Raw genomic sequence first — 25,774 nt, forward strand, 5'->3', positions numbered from 1 at the left:
CAAACGTCTCTGTAGAAGGCTCCCCAAAAGCTGGTGATTTTGTTGGTTTGTTTTTAATTGCATCTTCCCTCCACCTGATTTGCATACCAGAAAGATTAAATAGAGGATGCTGCACAACTGCACCTTATTAGAAATTCTGGGCTTCTGCCAAGGCTTCTGTGGTATGAAGTGGCTTATAACAATCTGGCTTCACAGGCACATTGTTAAAAATGTGCCTAAAAGGAGATTATTTTTTGCATTTGTTGTGGCAGTGTTGAAGAATAGCAATTCAAGGTAAGCCCCCTAAACTGGGTAATAAATGCAAATACACAGTGCCAAAGTTCTTACTTTGGTTTCTAAGGACTTCCTGTGCTGTTCAGGGCAATGATGCTTTGCAAAATGGGTGTTCAGTATTTTAACTGGTCTAATCAAGTCAATGGATAACTACTGATATGGCAAGGTATGAACATGCTCAAAAGGAGAGACCAATCATGTTAATCTCAGCTTTTAAAAAATATGGTGTGTGGTTTTTTAAAAATTAATTAAAAATATTTTTAAAAGCTAAAACTAAAGCATGGTTGTTATTGAATATGGGAAACCCGGGTGCTAGAAAGAGAATGGACCACCTGGTGACATTCTACACCACTGATCATTAGGCAAATGTTTTTCTTTACATTTAACACCTATAGATGTTTAGAGAAACAGATGGCCTGCCATTTCACAAACAAAGGATCTTGAGGGTCTTCATTGATTTCACAAGATTATCGGTTCAGGTCTGAGGCCTTGAATCTGAGGTCGCTTCCAGACTACCTGAGCATTCCACCTGATTTGTTTGAATAAAGTTTGTAGGGAGGTTAGATGACACCATCTGTTTTCTGAACATTCATTTTGATTTGCTCGTGCGAAGGTTATGCAATGTTTTGTCAAGCAATTGTTCTCTCATGCTTTCCAAGGCATTTTCTTGTCACATTCCTTATTGGGCTGTGGATTCTGGAAACCAGTCAACCAGTGAACTCACCTGGCAGCCTTCGACCAGAAACTCTTTTTCAGCCTAATCTGCCCCACAAATATTTGGGAGACAACACTTATTTGGGAGGATTTGGGAGGGTAATATGGACTCAAAGAGGGACAAGATGAAGATGTCATCATAATTTTTTTAAATATTGGATCATTTAGAGGCATCTTCCAAGACACGTTTTGAGGATGTTGAGAAGCACTTGCCTTGAGCATCCATTGGGCTCTACGTGCTTCTCTATCACAGACTGACTAAATTCTTCCTTTGATGAAGCTACTGGGCTCAACCATCCCTGATCCAGTTCTGAAATCACTGTTTTCTGCTTGGGACGGGAAAGTGACAGGGGTGTGGGAACTTGTGTTGTTGTTGTTGTTTTGTTGTTGTTGTTGTTGTTGTTGTTGTTGTTGTTGTTGTTGTTGTCATTGTCATAGCCCCTGTTTCTCTCTTAGTCATCTTTCTTCAACAATAGGCAGCAAAAAAACCCCAGTTGAAACCTGCTTTAAAATATTAGTAAGAAATTCTAAGCGTTTCTGCACAGAATCTGCCATACCACAACTGATTCAGGTATTCTCCAAGTCACCCAGAATGCACTGCAATCCTGATAAAATTGCTCCCTAACCAGAATGCTTATGGTTTGTTTCATCCAAACAAACCATGGACAGTAAGCCAAGAGCAAACCTTGGCTAATGCACATGGTTTGTTGCAAGAGAAACATGACAACTTAATCTCTTGCTTCTTTCCCAGCAAGGTGAGAGAAGCAGAGGAGTGCAATAAGAAGTTTTCAGTAGCGTGTGCAAGCATGCTGCTTGTTCACAGACCATAATTTGTTTTTAATCATGGCTTAAATTGATGTGTGAACCAGGTCTATACTGAGAAATCGGGGGGGGAGCATAAAATCCTCATTCTCACGCTGTAATGGTTCTTTAGATGTTTGCCTGAAGCTAAACAATAAAAAGAAATAGATTTGTTTTCTTTCTCCTGGGAAGCCTGACCCTTCAGCCATGTGCTATATTTTTATATTTTCAGCATGGAAACAATTTTTAGAAGTTATTTTTCTTACTCTTCTGAAAACAGGTTTGTCGAGCCTTTGTTTATTTCATGGTATGTCACATGCTGTCTTGTTAAGCTCTCTTTCCAGGACCCAAGAGAGCAGGCTGCTAGTTTAAACATGTTGACAAGCTCTTTATAATTTCAGAGGGAGAGAAACAGAACAGGTTCAGCCTAAGCTGCAACCATGCAGGCTGCCTCATACATCATGGGCTGGAAAATCTGCCTCTCGGGGGAGAGGAATCTTGACAGCTTGTTCTGTTATCAGCATCTCAAGGAAATGTGTGTTCCCAAAAATGGTCCCTGGGGATTAGTCAGCCTTTCCCACATAGTTCCCCACAAACAAGTGCATGTAACATCAGGGATTGCCACTGATGGATCGCATCAAAGCATGGGCTAAAACCAAGGTTGATTAATCACTCATTGTCATATCATTTCCCAGGAAAATAAGATTATTTAACCAACTTAGATTAGTTATTGCCTGGAATATCCTTTCATGGTGACTTTTTCTTTAAAGACTGCATCGTATGTCTTTATAATTTAGAAGAAAATAATTTGTTTATTGAGAAATTTAAGATGGTTCTAGTCCAGCACTTATTCATAGTATATGTAAAGCTATTTAAGTGCATTGTAATGAAATAGGTTGTAAAGCAGGTGTGTGGAAACCTTTGGCCCTCCAGAGGTTGCTGAACTACAACCTCTGGCACTTCTGGCCGTTAGCCATCCTTGCTGGGCTTGATGGTCTGGCAGCCCTGACCCTCAGACAATTACACTCCAGACATAAGTAGTAGTTGGCAGGTGAGAGGAAAGGAACATGGTGGCCACAAAGCCTAGTGGAGCCAGATGAAGTTGAATGACTGCACTTGGTGAGGCAGCAGGTGGAGACTGGCTGCGCCTGGAGCCTGATGCGTATGGAGGGTGGAACAAAAGGCAAAAAAAGGCCTGTTCTTATCCCTGACTCCGAGATTTTAGCCTTTTCGCCTAGAAGACCTGGTGAATGCGGCTAAAACCCTGAAACTTTAAGTCAGGCCCTTAGAAAGGATAACTCTGTTTATTAAAATAAAAAAATTCCTTCCAGTAGCACCTTAAAGACCAACTAAGTTAGTTCTTGGTATGAGCTTTCGTGTGCATGCACACTTCTTCAGATACACTAAGTTAGTTCTTGGCTCATACCAAGAACTAACTTAGTTGGTCTTTAAGGTGCTGCCGGAAGGAATTTTTTTATTTTGACTATGGCAGACCAACACGGCTACCTATCTGTATCTGTTTATTAAGCTTGCTTATACACACTTCATACATTGCAGTCATTAGTTTGCTTCCCCCTTCTGTATCCATATAGAAATAATAGGATTGGATTGGTGCCTAATCCCACAGGACGTTCTACCCTGTCTGTAAAGGGACATAACTAGTGACTTACTGCTACCAGGAAAAAGACGGAGTTAGGGCTGGCTAGAAATGAGCATCTGTTCACAGGATGTCAGCACATCTTGAAACTGGAGTGAGACCAAAGACTTTCTTCATGACAGGCAAGCTGTAATAAGAATTTTTTTTTGGCCAAGGCTGGTTTAAGTAGTCGAGTGGCCATGTACATTCAGTGGGAAATGGTTCTAACCTTACCTTGAAATAGAATATTAGTGACCCAGTTAGGTCTGTCCTGTGGAGTCTGACCAACAATAATGTAATGAACCAAATCTTTACACAGAAAAGCAATCTATCCTCCTGCTAGAGCTGTCTAAATTTTATATTTTCTTTTCATCTTGAACTTAAAAGGGTTTGGCAGCCTGCTTTTTATTGTGCCTTCTTTTTCTTTTTAGCATTTAGGATTAATTCCCCCATCTTGATTAATTGCCCAGATCGCAGAGTTTTCAAAAATAAGGGGCAAATGAGTCATTTAGATATCATGAACTGGTCAATGGCAGAAGGGGTTTTATTTTTATTTTTTTAAAAAATGGGTTTTCTGTGGGAAAAGGTGAATCTGGATTAACAGTAGGGTAGTTCTCGCATGCTGTATAGCTGACTCAGTCAGGGTATCTCCCCAGCTATGCGTCCACAGGCTGGGATTGCAAGATGGTGCTTAGCACTGCTCCCTTTTCTCTTCATTTGGGTTCAGATGCATTGCTATTTCCATGCAGCTCACAGAAAGCAAAAATCTAGATAGCTTATAATTAGAATACAAGTAACACTAATTTTGGAGTTAAATGTTTAGACTGAAATACCGCTTTGGCAAGCCTGCCCCCGCGAGAATGAAAAGACAAGACTTTGCTACAGGTATTTTCATCACAATTCAGAAAAGAATACTTCTGGAACATTACATATGCTCCTGCGCATAGGCTGTGCACTGGCACTGGGAATTATGTAGGTCCATTACAGTTATTATAACCTCACTAAAGCTAACTTAGAAATGAAAGTAAATAAGAGGCCTGGGTTGCTAAAAACAAGCCACACTGTTTAGGCTGGAATGGTGAGATTTATTTACCTCTTTGTCTCCATTTCCAAGAGTTTTAATGTGTTTTAGTAACTGCTACTTGGGGTGGGTCTTTTGAAAATGATATAATTGCACATCCCTTCCCTCAACTCCAGCAGAACATGCTGGAGCGACATCAGTTGCTGACCGAAAAACTATCACTTTCTCTTCAGCCTTCTTCACAACAGAGCAGGCTTTGGTGTAACTTATGAACCACCAAGCTGCATGTAACCCACAAGAAGCTTGACAAACCTCTTGGCTTTCCTGCCTAATTCCAACATCCCCATGTCAACATATAGATCATTATTGCAAGCTGAGTTTTTATACCATCAGTTTCATGTGGCAAATGCGTGTTTGAATGCTCCCTTAATTGGCAAAGAGCTGTAATTTTCTGTCATATTCCTTGTTTGGTTTACTGAGGCATACTAAGTGCCTGCTCTCACCCGATAACAATATATCTGAATAACATTCCCTGGATGAAATTGCAGTAATAAAATGACCTAGTGGATAACAAACCTTTGATGTGGGAGTATGTGAATATGATCTCAGTGAAAGAATTAAGTAAAAAGGCACAAAAGAGCGAATGTTATTTTTGTGGGCTGATGCGCAGCCTTTTCCTTTCTTATCTTCCTTATATAGCTGAGCCATGCTGTGTCCTCATGGCTACTACAAGTGACAGGATGACCTATGCAGGTCAAAACCTGTTTTCTATAGTAATAGTCCTCAACCTTTTCAGACCAGGGACCCACCCTTAGCCCAAGCAGGCAACTGGAGACCCACTTTTTATTGTCACACCATATATTTGAATGGTGGTATTGCTGCTGCTGCTACCACCCAATAGGTCCAGCCGCAAGTCACCAGTGGGTCCCAATGCACCAGGTCAAGACCCCACAACCTCCTTGTCTTTGATTAGACACAGACATGCGATGGATAGGTGATGGGATAATAAATACAAGTAGCATAGGTTTCAACAGTTGACATCTGTTGTATTTTAGGTAGGTGTGCCCATCTAATTACTCTTTTTTTTTTGTAACAGTGATATTCATGGAGAAGAACAGAAATTTCAGAAATTGTAATATGAAATCATCTGGAACAGCAGAGAGACCAAAACAGTGTGGGCAAGACTTTTAACAACACAGCCTTTGAACTCTAGAAGCTTGAAATATATATATACTGTATATATAAAGCAAAACAACTATGCAGATGACTAGCAAACGCTGGCTACTGATAACTGGAGTAAGGAAGAAACGGCGCTGCTTGGGGTGGGAGTAGCAGTTCCCCGCACAGCTCTGCCACGTTGCTACTTTACTAATTCCTGATATATGTTGGAACGCACAAATCTGGGCAGAGAATCCTTCTCCATCAGCATGAAGATTCTCTTCTGGGCCAGGTCAAAAGTGCTCACAGATGGCTCCACCAGGTTCTTCATGGTCACAGATTTGGTGAAATGGTCAATGTTCACCTAGGTAAGAAGGAGGGGGGAAGTGATTATCTGTGGAAATCGAACCAATCCTGTTCCTTCACAGTGTTATTTAAAGCAAGGGAGCTACTAAAAATATGTTTTGCACTTGGATTTATGGCAGAACTGCCAACATGCCTCTCCCATGCAAACTAGTCAGATGGGTGGGGTGCAAATTAAATATAAATAAATAAATAAATAAATGTTTGTAACAATGGCAAACATGAAGCCAGGAATATCAGAAATTAATCTGGGCCATAATGCAGTGAACATCTAGAACACAAATGCAAAAATAATTAAATATTTGAATTTATTTGCAATGTAGATTGTGAATTTTTGCTACAAATATCAGTTATGAAGCTACCACATTCTGAGTCAGTCTTTTGGACTTTCAGGTGGAGCATTTTCTGAACCCTGCCACATGAGATCCTTTTAGCAGGGGATGCCAGGAATTGGACCCGAGCATTGAGCTCTTGGCTCTTCCCTAGAATAAGCACATGAGTCTTGGCTGTGGGCTGTATGTGGCAGATGTAAAATTTCAAAGGATACAAATTTTAATTTGAAAATGTTGGCAGAGCCTATTGAAATTAGCAGGCTTTGAATTAGAGCAAAGTTCTACTACAACTTTAATTTACGGTAGATATTCAATTTTTTAAAAAAATTAAAGGTGTAAAAGTAGAGTTCCCAAGTATATTGCATGATGACTGGGAAGCAATGCTGTAACTGTCACTGCAACAGCAAATCATTATGATATACAGTCAGGGGATAGTTTAGAGAATTGTCTTGTGATTTGGGGGATAATATTGTAAGATCATTCCACCAGAGACAACTCTTAGCATACAGCAAATTTATGAACTCCTTTCAATGCAAATAACTGACCTCTTTGGGAGCCTCACTTTGGATAAATTCCTCATAGATCTTCTTGGCCTTTTCAGCCATTTTAGCAGGCACCTTGATTTTCTTATAGTCTTCACAGGCAATCCAGAACTCAATGTTCTCCTCGCTGAACTCAGATTGGAGGAAGGTCCTGAAGCTAGCAAGCCCGTCTGCACAAAGAAAAATTGGGGAAAGGTCATCATTTAAAATAATGGATTCACCATAATCCTTTCAAATAAGAGAGAACATTGGCTTCCGACATGGAAAATGCAGATTCCCCTATTCAACATCTGTATCGCTTTTCTTCCATCGGACCTACATCGTTCTTCCATCAGAAGAATGTATTTCTACCCCAACTTCTTATTCCAGTTCCATTTTCTTTTGTTTGAATCTATCACATAATAATAAGTATTCTTTGGCGGAGGATAATGCAGCAGGATTCTAGCAAGCCATACTAAGGGACTATTAGACACAGAAGCCCCAGTTCACATGAAGGCTAGCTATATGGGAGAGGGATGAATTTGTTGTGCTCCTTATGAATGGAGACAATGGCATTTAAATCACTATGTCCTTGAGAGTCTAATTGCTCTAACTAACTTGTGGCTGCAATTCAACTTCTGCACATGTCACATGCCTATGAACTGCTTGAAACATACTGAGTTTTCCCCTCTGTCATATTGCCTTACTACCAACACCTTTATTACCTGTATATCTGGATTCCTCCATGTCTCTAGTTTGTGGCACAGTACCATTCAGTTTTCATCCAAAGCCCTTGTGTAGTGTCATTATCATTAAATACTTATGATTGTACTTCTACCTTGTCATTCCCAAGGAATGATTTAACCTGCTCACACCCACAACCTGCAAGGACTCTAACAGTGCTCCCAGTAGTGGGAGATCCCACAGCAAACTCACATGGATTTTGCAGGAGTTTCTCCAGAGAGTTGCGCCACAGCCAAGCCTCCTCTGGTGATGGTCTGAAAAGATGAGAGGGGGAGATATTTAGGCACACCCATTAAAGTCAGTGAAAACAGTCACTGGTAAAATATAGCAGAAAGATTTTGTCGGCGTTTGAAGGCATCACAGTGGAGAAGGATTGAGAATAATCACTTAGCATTTTGACTTTATTCTTGTTCAAAGCACTTCACACACATAATTTAACTACAGCCCTGGAAGGAAGATTGATGTTATGATCCTTATATGACATATGAGCAGATTGATGCGCAAGATGAGTAGTGACTCGCATAAGTTCAGCAACTGAGTTTATGCCAGAAGGGACAGTCAAACTAAGGACTTATTGGTTTGTAGCTCATGGTTCAACTAGATGAGGCAATGGAGATCTGGGCTAACATCTCCATTCTCTTGTTTGTTTGTTTGTTTGTTTGTTTGTTTGTTTACGTATGTAAAAAACAGACCTGGGGAACGAGATTTGGAATTAGGTAAAACCTATGGGTGCACAGACTCCATACTTCCTCAGGCTCCAGGTTTGAGTGATGCTGCAAACTTGAGGTACCAACTCCCATCCATCTCAGCCAGCATAGCCAACAAGGACAATGGAGTCGTACAGATTCCCCACCACTGGCAGCTATACATCCTGACTTTCCTGGACATATCTGGAATACTGCAGTCAGAAGCAGTATTCCAGTATTCCAGGCAGAAATCGCTAAAAGGTCCAGGAAAATCCGGACGTATGGCATGTCAGCAGTGTTTTTGGCGATCTTCCTTAAAAATAGCTCAAAGACTTCTTCTTTTTTTGTGAATTTGCCCGAAAAGCTCAACAACCAAAAACAAAGCTTAACTTTCCATCCAGATTTTCACAGTTTGAAATATGGCAACCCTAAATTAAGCTGCTTTAAACTGGTCCTGTTCTCTTTCTCTCCCAAGGTCATTCTGCCTATAAGAACAAAAGAGCCTGGTTTCACTTTCTCTTTTTCCTTCTTGGTTCTCTCTACTTCGTTCCTTGGTGGTAATCTGTATACAGTATAGTATATTTAAGTGCTAAGTTTTTAGTGTCATTGTCATAGCTGTCAACTTTTCCCTTTTCTTGTGAGGAATCCTATTAGGAATAAGGGAATTTCCCTTAAAAAATGGGAAACATTGACAGCTATGCTTATTGTAAGTGTAAGTTAAGGTTTTGCTGCAACTTGATTTGTGACTGTTATGCTCACTTGCTCTCAGTAAATAATACTGGATGAAGCTGATTGTGTCTGAATCTTTTTTGGAACTGTTATGTACTGAGTTGAATAGGATCCAAACTGCAGCAGTCTGATTGGTCCTAGAACAATAGGATTCAAATTGCAGCAGTCTGATTGGTCCTAGAACAATAGGATTCAGAATGCAGCAGTCTGATTGGTCCAAGAACAATGCAGCAGTATGATTGGTTGGCAGGAACCACCCAATCCTGCTCCAGATTGAAGTGAATCCACAACCTGATTGGCTTACAGTAGAATTCCGGAATTAGCCAATCATGTGCAACCCATTGTGTAAATAATGTATATAAAGCAGATACTGTGAGGGGACTTTCATTCATTCCTCCTCACCACTATGAGCTGAATAAAGAGCATGAAATCACTTTGCGACTCTGAGTATATTTCACTGGCGACGAAGGTGGGATCCCGCTGAGCTGACTGCCACACACAGCACCGCAGCACCGCCACCTGCCGCACCGCTGCCTCGCACTGTGTATCCAGGCTTCAGCTCCGGGACACCAGGAACTTAGAATGGCAGCCAACTGCAGCTTCTCGCCATTCAACCCAGCATCTGGAGACTGGGAAGCGTACGCCTCCCGTTTCACCTTCCTCCTAGAAGCCAAAGGGGTCACCGACGAAGAAGACGCCAAGAAGAGGGCGATACTCTTCAGCGTCTGCGGAGAGGAGACGTTTGAAATCGCCAGGGCTCTCCTTGCGCCTGAAGACGTCGCTACTGTTCCATACAAAACAATAATGGAACAGCTGAAGGGGCACTTTTCACCACAGCCCTCAGTGGTGGCTCGTCGAAATGCCTTCTACGCAAAGCGACAAGCCCCTGGGGAAACCATAACTCGGTTTGTGACCTCTCTCCGCCAAGCCGCCCGGTTCTGCAACTTCTCAGAGCTGGAGAACATGCTTCGTGACCGCCTCGTCGGTGGCCTGAAGGATGAGAAGCTGCAACGACGCCTCTACGCTAAGAAGGACCTAACGTTCCAGGTCGCTCTGGAGGAGGCCCTGGCAACGGAAGCTGCCGAGAGGTCGACGCAAGAGGCACGGCCGAGCCTGCCATCCCAACCGAGGGTCCACCACGAAGACCTCACCGACGACTCAGGATCCGACAGGGAGGACGTGCACCGAGTACAGCAGCGCACTCAAGCAGCGCACACACCACAGCTGCCTCGACGAGAAGGAGGAAACTGCGCAAGCTGCGGGGAGAGTCACGAGAGGAGGAGATGCCATTTCCGCAATGCAGAGTGCAGGCAGTGCAGAAAATCGGGACACATTGCCCGGGTGTGTCGGGCTCGGCCCACCCGACGCCAGGTATCAGATGACCAATCCAAGAGCCCCAGGTCCCGGGGCCCAACGCACCAAGGCAACTCGACGGAGCTCACGGACTGCCAGGTATACCAGTTGCCCCACCCCAACGTAGAGAAAATTTATGTAGAGGTACAGATAGAGGGGACCCCATGCCGCATGGAGCTTGACACGGGTTCAACTCTATCCATAATCTCGGCAAAGACCTTAAGGAAACTGTGTCCTACTGGGGGTCCCAAACTCAGGCCGGCCCCATTCACCCTACGGGACTTCCAGAAACGTAAGGTCCCCACAATGGGGGTGGGGACCTTCAGGGTGCAATACCGAGGGCGGACGCGGCAACTGGACTTGCTTGTGGTCAAGGGCCCCTACATTAGCTTACTGGGATTGGCATGGTTTGGACCACTGGGGCTAGCCATCACCGGGGTGAACCACACTACCTTACAAGTAGACGTGGATGCCATCTGCAAGGAATTTCCAGGGGTTTTCGATGGGAAATTGGGACAGTATACGGGCCCCCCCATTGCTCTACAGCTTGACCCCGCAGTACGACCGGTCAGGCTCAAGGCCCGCCGGGTCCCGTTCGCCCTGAAACCCCGTATAGACGAGGAATTGGACCGCCTCGTGGAGCAAGGAGTGCTGGAGCCGGTGCCTAATGCCCCCTGGGAAACTCCAATCGTCACACCCGTCAAGCCTAATGGTTCGGTCCGCATCTGCGCAGACTACAAATGTACCATAAACAAGGCCCTCACAGCCCATGCATACCCAGTGCCAGTGGTCAGCCATGTCCTTGCCACCCTGGCTGGGTCGAAAATTTTTGGCAAGCTGGACTTGGCCCAAGCATATCAACAGCTGCCAGTAGATGAGGCCACAGCAGAGGCACAGACGATTGTGACGCACAGAGGAGCGTTCAGGGTAAAGCGGCTGCAATTCGGTGTCAGTGTGGCTCCAGGCATATTCCAGAATCTAATGGACTCGCTCCTTAAAGGGATTCCTGGCATCACCCCCTTCTTCGATGATGTGTTGATTGCCGGGCCCACACCAGAGGAGTTTGAGGACCGCCTCCGCACCGTTCTGCACCGTTTCCAGACGGCAGGTCTCAAGGTGAAGCGGGAAAAATGTCTACTAGGAGTGCCTCAGGTGGACTTTCTGGGATTTATGGTGGACGCAGAAGGGGTCCACCCGACTGGGGACAAGGTACGGGCCATCTGTGATGCCCCAGCACCCAAGAGCAAGACTGAACTTCAGGCCTTCTTGGGACTATTGAACTTTTACCATTCCTTCCTTCCCCACAAGGCGGCAGTAGCAGAGCCCCTACACAGACTCCTGGACAAGCGGGCCCCTTGGGTGTGGGGCCAGCGCCAGGAGGCCGCATTCCAGGCAGTCAAGGACTTGCTTGTCTCAAACTCGGTCTTGGCACACTTCGACGAGAGGCTGCCGGTGGTGCTAGCATGCGACGCCTCACCCTATGGCATTGGCGCTGTCCTGGGGCACCAACTCCCGGATGGAAGAGAGGTACCGGTGGCATACTTTTCCCAGACACTCAACGCAACTGAGCGGAACTACTCACAAATAGACAAGGAGGGTCTGGCAATCGTGAAGGGAGTAAAAAAATTCCATGATTTCTTGTACGGGCGGCCCTTCACCGTGGTGACTGACCACAAGCCGTTGCTTGGCTTGTTTGCCCCCGAAAAGCAGACCCCCCAAGTGCTGTCTCCTCGCGTCCTCAGGTGGTCAATTTTCCTTGCCAGCTACCAGTATGCACTGATTCACCGCCCGGGGAAGGCAATGGGCCATGCGGACGCCCTCAGCAGGCTACCACTACCGGAAACAGGCCCCGACCCAGCACCTGCACAAGAGGTTATGAGCCTGGAGCTGCTTCCCGACTGCCCCATTCAGGCACAAGAAGTTGCACACCATTCCAAGAAAGATAGGGTCATCTCCCGGGTCCTGGACTGGGTGTGGAGGGGATGGCCCAGCAGCAGCCCTGGGCCAGAATTCGCCGGCTACACAACCCGCAAACATGAACTGTCGGCCCACAAGGGGTGCCTGTTATGGGGAAGCAGAGTTGTTGTTCCCCAGCCCCTCCGAAAAAGGGTCCTCACAGCCCTACACGAGACACACCCAGGGGTAGTAAGAATGAAGGCCCTTGCCAGGAGTTATGTGTGGTGGCCAGGGATCGACGGAGAGATAGAGGCCTGGGTCAAACACTGCCAGGCCTGCCAAGAATCCTGCCCAGATCCCCCAAGGGCCCCAGTCCAGTCCTGGGAGTCCGCCCGAGCACCATGGTCACGCCTGCATGTGGACTTCGCTGGCCCCTTTCAGGGGAAAACATTCTTCATAGTGGTGGACTCCTACACCAAAGGGCTGGAAGTCGCACTGGTACCGTCCACTTCCACGTCCGCAGCCATCCGGGTACTACGCAGGCTGTTTGCAACCCACGGGCTCCCGGACACTCTCGTCTCAGACAACGGGACTGCATTTACGTCAGGAGAATTCCAAACCTTCACAGCGCAGAACGCCATCCGCCACATCCGTTCGGCACCATTCCACCCTGCCACCAATGGCCAAGCAGAACGCATGGTGCGGACCACCAAGGACACCCTTCGCCGCATGACGCAAGGGGATTGGGAGTACCGCCTTGCCACATTCCTCCTAGCACAGCACAGCACCCCCAGCTCAACGACTGGCCGGAGCCCTGCTGAACTACTAATGGGTCGGCGCCTTGCAATCAGATTGGACCGCCTTCACCCCGATAGAGCTCAGGATGAGGTAGTGGTGGGGGAAGGCAGGAACCCCCGGACCTTCGAGGCCCAGGACCCAGTGTACGCAAAGAATTTTGGGGCAGGCCCAGCATGGGTACCCGCCACAGTCACCAGGGCCACTGGCCCAGTGTCGTACGAGGTGCTAACGGATGGGGGGCAATGCTGGCGCCGCCACTGCGACCAGATACGGCGACGATTCCCAGGAGAAAACCAGGAGGAGGAAAGGTCAGAGGAGTCCCAAGGGAACAGAGGGGCAGTGAGACCCATAGACCAGGAGGGGCCAGCAGGAGAGGCAGAATCAGTAAATACAGAGAGGACCCGCGAGGCCGAAAGGACACCGGAACCAGAACCACAACTGAGCGAGCCGGTTGCGCCAGACCAAACAGGCCCATCACAGCCAGCATCCTTGGAACACGAGCCAGAACCTGAACCCCGGACCAGGGAACACCACAGGCCGCAACGCACACGCAGGCCGCCGACATACCTCGAGGACTATGAATGCGACCTCCCGGGCAGGACTGGAACTTAGAGGGGAGGGGTGTTATGTACTGAGTTGAATAGGATCCAAACTGCAGCAGTCTGATTGGTCCTAGAACAATAGGATTCAAATTGCAGCAGTCTGATTGGTCCTAGAACAATAGGATTCAGAATGCAGCAGTCTGATTGGTCCAAGAACAATGCAGCAGTATGATTGGTTGGCAGGAACCACCCAATCCTGCTCCAGATTGAAGTGAATCCACAACCTGATTGGCTTACAGTAGAATTCCGGAATTAGCCAATCATGTGCAACCCATTGTGTAAATAATGTATATAAAGCAGATACTGTGAGGGGACTTTCATTCATTCCTCCTCACCACTATGAGCTGAATAAAGAGCATGAAATCACTTTGCGACTCTGAGTATATTTCAGGAACCCTGCATCAAGTTTAAACATTCTTACTCTGCTAACTATTGTTGTGACTTGCTCTGGATCGTTATGGAGCAAAACCATGACAATCACACCATACATTTTCCCTCTTGCGGCAGACAGTGTGCTGGAGTGAGGCATGGGGAAAGGCACTTTATGATCCCACATTCTATGAGCGAGGGAGAAGGAATTCTACTTGGGGTAGCAGTATGGGGCCATAGTCCTGTCTTGAGTATAACACACAGTTCTTCCCTGGTGCCTTGAAGGGCTCCTACATTCCTTCCAATATTCCATTTTTAACATCCCCAGTTTATTTTGTGTGGAACAAGGCAGAAACAGTCTGGAGCAGAGTGGGGAATGATCCATCTCCATCCATATCCCTTGAGTATTCATTCATTCATTCTCAAAAGTTCTCTGAAGGCTGAACTCTTTCCCCTGCTCTGGCTGTGGCTTTGGGGTCTGCTTCTGTCCCTCCCAGAGATCCAACATCAGTTCCCACGCCCTCCTAAGAGATGTAGTCAATGACCCCCTTTGTCTCAGGCAAGACATGCCAGAGGGTTCTCACAGCAATGAAATGGATAATAATGATCTGATTTTACTCTTCATAGATAATAATGATCTGATTTTACCCTTCAGGGCTTGAAATTAAGAGTTTATTGACACTTCTTATTGTCTCACTGCTTTCCCCTGGAGAAAAACCACACTTTAGCGCTCAATTGGAGCAAATATTGTGTTTGGTCTGATTTAAAGCTAAAGAGCAGGTTTTCCTCGGCAAAGGGAAAACCGATCAAATCTGTGCTTTCTGGGCACCGGACAAGCAGAAGTGTGGACAAGCCCTCAGTGATTAGTTTAAGACAAAAGCAACATTGGCCATGTATGGGGTGGGGTGTGTGGATGCCAGCTGGCAACATCACTCAAGAGGGAGGGAGAAGAAGAGCAGCGAGGCCACTGTGGCAGAAACCTGCCTGGCTCTGAGAGGTGGTGCATATCTAGAGTAGTTCAAGGCAAACAACCACCAGTGTGGTTGGTCCATGAATGGAGAGCTGGAGGCTGGACATGGATCTGGGAATCCCAGACCAAATAAATATGAGTTCTGGGTTGCCACTTCTGCCATGGATTAAATGTGTAGCCTGGGCAAATAAGTCAGTCAGTTACATTCTCTCTCCTCCCTGCTTTTTCCTGTCTCTCTCAGCTTCAGTTCCCCATATGTAAAATTAAAAGGTTGGCAACCATCTCATAGTCAGCATAGTAGTATATTTGTAAAGCACTCTTAATTGTATAAAGGTAAATACTGTTAGGCCTCCCACCAGGGTGGACACAGATGTAATCAAGCTGCATTATCCCTGGTTTTGTCAGATACACAAATTTCTCTGTAGGATTGAGCTCATAAAGACACCTCCTCACATTCACTTTTCAGGTTTTTTTAAAAAAATGAAGTGTGTATTTTTTCTATATAAAGGTAGCAAAGAAACACCAAGGTGCATAAACTTGGAAGATGCTTGAAAAAGATATTTCTTTAAAAAGATAAACAGCATTGTCCGGTGTGTGGAGGAGGGCAGAGGAAATCATGGCTATTTGGAGTGAAAGTAGCCTAATTTCAGGAGTGGAAGAAGTGGGAGGGAGAGGGAATACAACTCCTGTTTGTACAGATGCTTCTCCAGAGCAAGAGAGTTTGCAAATTTCACTCATGTCCATCCACAGCTCTCGCCCAGACTTCAGGCAGGGCACTCCATAACAATCTCTGTCAACATCCCATTGGGAAAAGAGGGAAGCATCTGTTGGGCCTGTGCAGACCACTGCAGCCCCCACTCACACTGAAGGACACATTCAGGAGTTGAGGCAGCATCCAAAGGAAATGGCAGGTAGCTTTTATGCAGAACACCCTTCACATTCAGCTTGAGAAGGCAGTTGGGCATTGCATGCCAACTGGTGGAGACAAGAGCTGGTTGAAGGACCCTGCGTGTGGGTGACAAGGAGATTGTATGAAGTGAAGCACTCCATCCACCCAACCCCAAAGAAGATTCAGGTGAATGTGCCTTTTGATTTTTCCTTCAGAAAGCACATGCTTCCCCCAAGGCTTGAGATGGTGAAATCCTGGTCTTAACTGTTTATTTGATTGCAGTGTAAAGTCATGAGGGCCCTTGGAAACAGCCCTGTGGGACTGTTGGTTAAGACTTACCAATTCAGGCTGCAATCCTATATAATACTTGTCTGAGGGCATTCCCAGTAGAATTCAGTGGGTCTTACTTCTGAATAATGTGGGTTCTTTGGCATGAACCCACACTAGAAATTATGACAGCAATTCTGAGCCACAGAACTTAGGGTTAGGCGTTATATATTAATAAAACTTCAAAAAAACTTGCATAGGGAGAGTATGAGGAAAGACAGATGTACACGACTATTTTCCCAGCAGAAAAGCAACTGTGGGTTCACCCACACTTTATGCCCCTGTTGCTTTTCCCTGGAAAACCCACTCTTTGATGATAAATCAGAATCAACATCAATCTGCAGAAACCTTGATTAACATTTGCTCCAATTCATTGTGAAAGAGCTGGTTTTAAAGAGGAAACAAAAACAAACAAAAAGCCCCATGCTCAGACACAGAGCTCTAAAGAGTGGAGCTCTGCCTGGAAAGAGAAGAGCGAAAGGTAAGTGTGGCTGAGCCCTAGTCTTAGGACAACTGCAGTGCTGAAGTATTCACCACGTCTTTGCAAGCAAGAAGGCTGGGAAGAAAACCAGAACAACTGGGCAAGACTTCCTAGCACCCCTGCCAGGGTCCATGGGCACCAGCTGCCAATGTATGATAGCAGGGACCACCCACTGATAAACCTTCTCTCTCTCTCTCTCTCTCTCTCTCTCTCACACACACACACACACACACACACACCAAATTGCCAACCCCCTAAAATGCAGCTTCCACACACTAGCAGAAACTGCAGAGAAATGATGGGTGATTTTTATCTCACTGGTTTTTCACAGTAAGAAGAAATCCAAATAAAATGTTAAAAAAAATATAAGTTGACATTTTGATGTTGTCTGAATGCCGCATAGGGGCAGTACTGATTCCACAATAGACCTCCATCTGGAAGCACCCTGAGGCTCCCTTCTGATCTGAAGAGATAAGCTTCTGCTTCCCACACGCTGCCTTCACAGTGAGAATCGGGCTCCCCGGACAGCTAAAGAAAAACAAGATCTACAGCTGCCTGTCTGTGTCTGTGTATTTAAGCATGCATCTACTTTGGCAGTAATTAATGGGGGTGGGGGTTTCTGCATGATTCACAAAATCAGAAATTAAAAATAGTAAAAATAAGCAAACTTTTATTCCAGTAGGAATAATAGAAGACAGAATGCTTTCCTCCTTCCAGAAACTCAGAGGAGCCGCTGGCTGACAAGATGAGACGGCTGTTTCCATTATCAGGACAAGATGAAGCACATCACCTAATTTGTTCTTAATGACTTTGAAAAGGAAAAGTGCACAATCTATCTAATTCCTGTCTCTAATGATTGTTCAAACTAGGCCAATAACAGCCATGCAGATCACAATGCAATCTTCAGATCAGTCTGTCTGCAGAACCTTCGTTAGAAGTAATTGGAAACAGATTCAGGGCCAAAAAGCCAATATACAGTAGTTTCCCTTCTCCCACTGAGGCCACCCTTCTCCGTAACAAAAGCAGATGCTACTGGGGTTCATTTTGTTCCAATTCCTGGAACTGATTTATCTTCAGTACAGATGGGAGACTGTTTTCCTTCAGATAAAACTGACAGTGATTAATGCTGTGGATCGGCAGGCAGCAGTGCCACCAGGGCTCCAAGGCCAGCATAAATGGAGCCGTCCACCACCAAGATGCCTCCCAGCAGTTGATACCATTAACTATTGTTTGCACACTTCCTATAAAACTCTTATTCTTCTAAACCTGCTAATATACATCTGAAGTTTTAGTAACTGACAGGGGATCAATATATCGACTCACAGTCCTTTGACAAGCTGTGAAAGCCATGGGATCAACTTTCAAGCTGATTTTATTTCCCCTTTTGTAAAATGAAGTTTAATTCCCTCATATATCACAGGGGCATTTAATTTCCTGTTTAAACACTTATTTCTAAGCCCTGTTAATGCCTGTATTAATGTGCAGTGTCATCAGGATTCTGGTGACAGACCGTTCTACCTCTGTTTTCCAGCTATAAATCCCAGGAAGGTTGTGGAACTCCTGGACAGGTGTCTAGAGGACGTTTTGGGATGGAAGGGCAACTAAGATGAAGAAAGAAGTACTAAGTCTTCTGTTCTGAAAGACCACGTTTACAGCTTTGGGCAGAGTTCCTCCAGGGTTAGCATTGTCAGTGGAAACACAGAGCCAGGTATGCTTTCACCAGCCCATGCCACTACGCCAGTTGTTTTCTACATTGGAAAAGCTGATCTAGTCTTGGTTATGCAAGCAGTTGTTACATTCAGACTAGACTATGGCAACGCACTCAGAATGTGGAGCTTCTGTTGAAAACGACTTGGAAACTTCAATTTGTACAGCACAGAAGGAGTCTGCTCATTGTGGCTAGGTGGTCAGAACATGTTACACTGACTCTGTACCAGTTGCACTGATTTCTGGCCCCAGTTCCCAAGCTGACCATACATAATTTGACACCACGTTGCATGAGACCACCTGTGCCTATACAAACCTGCCTGTGCCTTCAGTTCGGCATGGGAGACCCAGATTGTTGGCTGCCTAAAATTGGTTGAAGGACAGGGACTTTTCAGTGGTGGCTCGACTCTGGAATTCCTTCTCAAGGGGTATATAGTTGGCTTCACCCCTTCAGTCTTGTTGCAAAATGCTTTGAAGATCTATTTGCTCCAAGTGACTTTTAAGTCATGTGATTTCACTGGATGCACTGCTAACTGGCTGTTGTGGTTTGTGCTATTTGATGTTGACTCGTTTTATTTTAAAATGTTGCTTATCTTTGGATTTTGTCATTTTAAAAGTTTAACATTATATTGTTTCAGCTGAACTCGACCTTGAGAGTACTTTGGAAAGGTGGCCTATAACTGCTTTAAACAGACAGACAAACCCACTGTCGTAAGTGAAGTGAAAATGTGTGTTGTTACTTCCTGGACTGCCTTTCCCACTATATGTGGTAGTGAGAGGGAGGTAAGAGTCAGTGTAGCATTATGGCTGAAATGGTGGATTTAGACCAGAAAACTCCAGATTCAAATCCTTGCTGGGCCTTGAACTTCAACTGGATTTGTCCCACTGGCTTAGATCTAATGCCCTGGGCCTGGCTCTATAGAAAGGGTACAAAGCCACTGCTGGTTAGCAAAGAGACCAAAGTAGCCTTTTCTCTTTCTCCGTTTCTCCCTGTCTTTCTGCCACCCACTTTTCTTTCTCTTTCCCTCCTAGTTCATCAGCCTGCTGGCAAAGACCAATTCACTGGTGCCAGAAGCTTCTAGAGAGCTTCTCCCCAGGCTTGCTACTGGTTCCATCACTTTGTCAATTTTGGCTACCCCCTGTTTTTCCCTCTCCTGGCCTCCACCTATCCCTTCAGGCTGCACTCATCCTCATGAAATTAGGCACGTTTTGGGAAATTGCAGTCAAACATAGCTATGCATGAGTTCTAGTTAGTACATGAAGGGGTTAACACCACAGAGTTAGATTCCTAGGCTCAGCTAGATCATACATCCTCTTTGCTGAAGAGGGAGGAAGTGACGCCTTCTGTTCCTGTTCCCTTTCTGCAATATGTAACTAACCAAGGAAGACATGTCTAAGCTTTGCTCCAAGCTTACAGCATGTGTTTGAAGCTATCATTCTATATTTTCCAAGAGTATTCTGCCTGTGTTCTCCTTGCTGCTGCTTGGATAAATGCATGAATCTGACCTTTGGAACATTTTGTAAGTAAAACTTTTTAAACTTACTTAACACTGTGTGGTCTGTTCTTTGGAAGAAGGGTAGAAAGAGGGGAATGCTCTGCAAGCAGAGTAAATATGATATGAAGAAGGTCTATACACTTTCCTCTGACTTCCTAGGCACTACCCTCTGACTTTCCCACTACCTCATGACTTTGGCCCCACCTTTCTAAGAGTCCAAAGAGGCTGACAAGGGTATTATAATGAGTAATAAGCTTCAAATGTTTTGCAAAAGTTCACCCAACCACACTTTCAAATGTAACATTGCTAGAAAATGACCTTCAGCAAAATGGAAAAACGAAAACAGCAGAAAACAGGGTCACAGAGTGGACCAATTATTATATCCTTACTTCTGGACCTTTGCTGGCTTTTCCGGCTTCTCTGGGTAAGGGATAATCAAGTCAATAGCCGAGTCAGGCTTCTGGAGCAGTGTGCCCAACTTCGTCCTGATCTCCTTGGCTCTGGAGGGAGAGATATAAGAAAAACATATATATGTAAGTGTAGCTGCCATTGTATTCAATAAATGCTAGTCTGAGACAGCTGAATACATTTGTCGTAACTTATGAGAGGTAGTTCTTCAAGTTGCTTCTACATTTGTTCAATTCAGTGGCAAAGAGCAGATTTTCCCAGGGAAAGTGACAGGGCAAATGGAAAACCACTCTGACCTGTGCCTAGAAAGCACAGGACAAGCAGGAAATCTCTTGGATCCGTGCTGTCTAGGCATGGGGCAAGGGGAAGTGTGGACGAGCCCTCAGTTGAAGTGACTTTAAACCATTCCTCCTCACCTTATTCTGATTGCATAGACATCTCCCCTTTTATCCTGGGTATCATCCAGTCTATTGGCCACATTCACACCATGCCTTTAAAAGGCTCTTATTCCATTTTAATAATTGTATCTTCCCCCAAAGAAAAGTTTTGGAAGAAGAAGAGTTTGGATTTGATATCCTGCTTTATCACTACAGTGGTGCCCCGCAAGACGAAAAACTCGCAAGACGAAAAACTCGCTAGACGAAAGGGTTTTGCGGTTTTTGAGCTGCTTCGCAAGACGAATTTCCCTATGGGCTTGCTTCGCAAGACGAAAACGTCTTGCAAGTTTGTTTCCTTTTTCTTAACACCGTTAATAAATTGCGACTTGACTTCAAGGAGCAACTCATAGAACGCAGTGTGGTAGCCCTTTTTGAGGTTTTTGGTATTTTTGAAGCTTTTCCAAAACTTTTCCGACACCGTGCTTCGCAAGACGAAAAATTCGCTAGACGAAAAAACTCGCAGAACGAATTAATTTCGTCTTGCGAGGCACCACTGTACCCTAAGGAGTCTCAAAGCGGCTAACATTCTCCTTTCCCTTCCCCCCCCCCAACAAACACTCTGTGAGGTGAGTGGGGCTGAGAGACTTCAGAGAAGGGTGACTGGCCCAAGGTCACCCAGCAGCTGCATGTGGAGGAGCGGAGACGCGAACCCGGTTCACCAGATTACGAGTCTATCGCTCTTAACCACTACACCACACTGGCTCTCAAAGAGTCCTGGGAAGTGTAGTTTTGTAAGGGTGCTGGAAATTGTAGCATGGTGAGAGGGGTCTCCTAGCTACTCTCAGCACCCTTACATTTCGCTCCTACCACTACCTAGAAGTAGAAGGTGGTTTCTGCACATGCTGTAGAGGAAAGTGAGGGGCAGGTGGGTCCACTTGGGAAGGCAGCCCATCTAGGAGAAGGAATACTCTGATCCTAAACCTCCACTGCCTTGCGGAATATCTACATGAGGGGAAAAGGCTAAGGAGTAAACCCTACACAAATTCATAGTGGAGTCCCTAAGGCAGGTGGATGACACCTTGGACGCCTCCATCCAGCGACTCCTGCAGCTAAGCTGGTGCCAAATATATTGCTCTCTTTTCCTTTCAGCCACATCAGCAAGGCTGAGAGGGGGGTCTTGTTGTCTGGGCAGCCCAGGAACCCCCCCACACACACACACACACTGCTCAGGCTTGCGCCACTTGGGTGCTGCTATTGCAGCGGTTTGACCTCACTCCCGGAGGTGCCCTCCATTGTCTCTCAAGATGGACAGGTGCCAACAATTACTACTTGTGGCGGTAGGAAGTTATTTTCCACAATGGTTTTTTTTGCAATCTTTTATATATATATACTTCACCATTAAAGCTGAATGTTGGGAGATTCAGGACAACAAAAGAAAGAAATTTCTTCTCACAGCACATACTGTAAGTAAACCATGCCACTCGCTATAGCAAGATGTCATGATGGCCACCCATGTCAACAGCTTTATTTTTTTTTTATTTAAAAATTTTTTATTGTATTTTTTCCAGATAGAAATAAACAGCTCAGAACAACAAAGAAAAAAAAAAAAAAAGAAAGAATAAGAAGAAAAAAAAAGACAGATTATTTCCAAAGCTTATTTCAATCCACCAGCGGACTTCCCCACATCTCCCGCGCAGTGCATTCTCAACAATAAATTTAACAGCAAATTATAACCTTATTTCGTGTGTTTCTTTTGTACTTTCAAATGCATTTTAAGTTTAAATTACTTATTGTCCAGATTACTCAATAAACACATATATTATCCTTTTTTAAAACATTTAAACATTGGTTCTTTCATTATTATTATCTAATTTCATATATATTCCACTCTCGTTGCTGGGGCTATCCTTCCGAATCGTGCGAACTCCTATAGTTCATATAACTTATAAATTTTTTGCAGATAATCCTTAAATTTTTTCCAGTCCTCCTCCATTGCTTCTTCTCCCAAATCTCGGATCCTGACAGTCATCTCGGCCAGTTCCATGTCAACAGCTTTAAAAGGGGATTAGATAGATTCCTGGAGCAGCAGCAACAACAACAACAACAACAACAACAAAGGCTAATGATAGTTATAGCAACTAATCATGGTGGCTATCTCTGAATGCCAGTTCCTGGGGAGCGTGAGCACCCCATGTCACGCTTGCAGGCTTCCCAAAGGCATCTGGTTGGTCACTGCAGGATATACTATTATTATCATTATTTATACCCGCCCATCTGGCTTGGTTTCCCCAGCCACTCTGGGCGGCTTCCAACAAAATGTTAAAATACAGTGGTCTGTTAAACATTAGAAGCTTCCCTAAACAGGGCTGCCTTCAGTGAGATGGGCTTTTGGTACCACTGAGCTGGGCTCTTCTTTTATTCCTACAAGGAGCGCAGGATGCCCAGGGAGGCTACCCTATTTATCCTCACAACAGCCCTATGCAGCAGGTGGAGAGAGGCTATGACTGAGCCAAACTTCCCCAGTGAGCTCCATAGAAAGCAGGAATGAAACCCGTATCTCCCTGGTTTGTGAAAAGCACACTAGACACGCACCACAATGATTCTGCGATCTATAGAGCTCAGACAATGGATGAGGGTGGGCAAGGGAACCAGTGGGAGAATGAGGAAGGGGATGTAAGCAGCTGTATCCTGTATTGGTGGCTCAAGTAATTTGAAAGCCTCGTTAATTTAAAAGTATATCAAATGACACAGTGTCAGGGGCTGCCTGGCCTGCTTTGCCACCTGAGGCAAAATATGAAAGTGCCATCATGTGTGCCCGGCCCCCACCTCCACGCCAAAGCCTTGTTTCACATGGCTGTGGCTTTGGGTGAGACCTCGTGAGCAGTCCAGGAGATTTTGCAGGGCTCTTGCGATATCTCACTGAAAGCCACCACATCACTTCTCCTCACTTTTCCAGTGGCAATGGCTATGCTGTGCACAATCCACAAAGCCCAAAGTGGACTGCTTTCTATTGCCTTATTAAAAGGCCGTCCCTGCACAGTGTTCTTTCCTTTTCCTTTCTTTCCGTTTTTCTCTTTCTTTTCCTTTCTCCACAGGCAGGAAATCTCAAGAGTTCTGAAGACTGACCGTTATGTTCTTGGCTTTTTGGACCCTGGAGTCAAAATCTTACTCATCTGTCTCTTTGGAGGACGTCAACAGATGCTAAGGCTATTTCCATAATCAGTAGTTCCAAGAAATGTATTCACTTGACCTGGGAAAAGCCTTTTTCACAGGCCAAAGGGTGGCTAAGTCCCCATGCTCTCTTTTGACCGAGGTGTCTCTTGAGTAAGGATACTCGCATTAGAAATGCATACAAAGGGTGGATGCAAACGGAACACCCCACCCCCAATATGAGAAAAAAGACTCTGTATTCTGGGAGTCCCTGAGCCTAGAAATAAACGCAAGCACACTAGTTGCTTTAGAAATTTCGAAGAAAATATACTTTTTGGTATGCAAAGTTTTAACATGCAAGAATAGCAGTTTCTTCTGCCTTTTTTGGATATATTTTATGGTTGTGCCAGACTAAGGGAGGTTCTTGCAGGCTCATCCTCTCAAAACAAAGGGAAAACTGCTTTGAATCTTCCAGTGGGTAACTAAAACTTGTTTCAGTTCTTGTTTCACCAGAAGTGGTTTTCCCTTTCACCAAAGTTTCTTAAGCAATATTATTTGCTTATCCTCAGGTTATCAAATGAATCTCCTATATCAAAGCAAAGACCTCTTGGATAAGCAGAACTCCTCTGCAATTAATGCAGATTAAAAACCATAAGCAGCAGAAGCTCTGAAAACTTCTTTGGAATGACAGAGCTTAGGGATGTTGCCGTCCTGTGCTTCTGACATCTACTGATACCGCACACAACTGGGTGTACAATGAAGCATGGACTCAGACGGGTACATTTCCTGCTGGCCCATCCCCAGAAAGTTGGCCAAGGAGATTGCACCCAGTTTGGGCCCTGTTCTATCTGCACAGCAGTTGCTCTGTCAGTTTTATAAATAACTATTTTATAAATAAGTATTGTCCTATCTCTATGCCAGGAAATGCTGCACCTGCTGAATTTCTGCTTAGATCAGAACTCACTGGCAATCAGCATCTCAGGTGACAACAGGACCAAAGCCCAAAAGTCATGTGGGAGCAAGCCAGGTGGGATGGGAGCCAGAGGCAAGGAGCATTATTAGTTCAAGCAAGCAAGCAGATTCTAGACACAGTAACCCTGTACAGAAGGGCTGTGAGCAGATGCTCAGTCCAGCAATGTCTTCTCATGAGGACAGGGGTGGGGAAACTCCAGCCTGTGGGCCAAACCTGGCCTGCCAGGGATTCAAATTTGGCCCACGAAGTCTTTTACCCAAAGCATGCCCTCCTGCCCCAACCCTACATCAGGTGTGGGGCAGGTAGAGATGTGGCTGCCTGAATGCAATGGGATTAGGCCCAGTTCCCACGAGAAGGCCAAACTAAACATGAGGTTAATTGCAAGAATGCAGTAAGCATACACACAAAGTTTAAGTGACCGCTGTGACGTGGTAGAAGCAGGATTAGGATTCTGGTGGATGTGGAGGAGGGTTCGGCCCTTTCAGCCGCCACAGTCCTGATGAAGCAACTATTAGCCTTATCAGCAGGAGGCAGTAATGGATCATGTCCCCTCCCAAGCTGTAAGCCATGTTTTCATCTATGTTCAATATTTATTCTGTGCCCAATAACAAAAGTTATCTGAGTAACTTATGATTCTTCTTTCCCAGCTGCATTTAACTTAAAAATAAGCATCTCTCAATGTCTTGTCATTATTTGGCACTGCGGCGCTGCAATTAATTGTGTGTGTGCTAGACACTTCTAAATTCCTGGAATCAGTAAGTGTTAGAATTTAATCAAAGGCTTCTAATTCCAGGAAATTGCTAGACCACTATAAGCCCTGGATTCAGCAAAGTGTTAAAATCTAATCAAACCCTTGGGTGTTAAACTGAGTGATACTGCATTAATCCCTCAATTTAGCAAGTGTTAAAAGTGTTAATTAAGCCAGGCTAGCCTTCAGGTTGACAAGCCATTAAGACAAAGCACAAAGAGACTTTGTGTGGGACAGCAAATAGTTGAGGCC

At 45.1% G+C, this 25,774-nt stretch overlaps 1 protein-coding gene across 1 annotated transcript in view; it reads right to left on the reverse strand.

Annotated features, from left to right (window-relative positions):
- Positions 1–3,839: 3,839 nt before the first annotated feature.
- Positions 3,840–25,774, reverse strand: part of LOC309535498 (regulator of G-protein signaling 5-like) — a 28,468-nt gene continuing 6,533 nt past the window's right edge. The window contains exons 2-5 of the mRNA XM_082228600.1: positions 20,256–20,366; positions 7,756–7,817; positions 6,844–7,010; positions 3,840–5,967 (exon numbers count right to left, since the gene is read on the reverse strand). Of these exons, the coding sequence (XP_082084726.1) occupies positions 5,806–5,967; positions 6,844–7,010; positions 7,756–7,817; positions 20,256–20,366 (502 nt within the window). The 3' untranslated portion in view covers positions 3,840–5,805. The remainder of the gene's footprint in view (positions 5,968–6,843; positions 7,011–7,755; positions 7,818–20,255; positions 20,367–25,774) is intronic.

This window comes from Podarcis vaucheri (genome assembly GCF_965113315.1).
Source record: "Podarcis vaucheri genome assembly, chromosome: 6".
NCBI lineage: Eukaryota > Metazoa > Chordata > Lepidosauria > Squamata > Lacertidae > Podarcis > Podarcis vaucheri.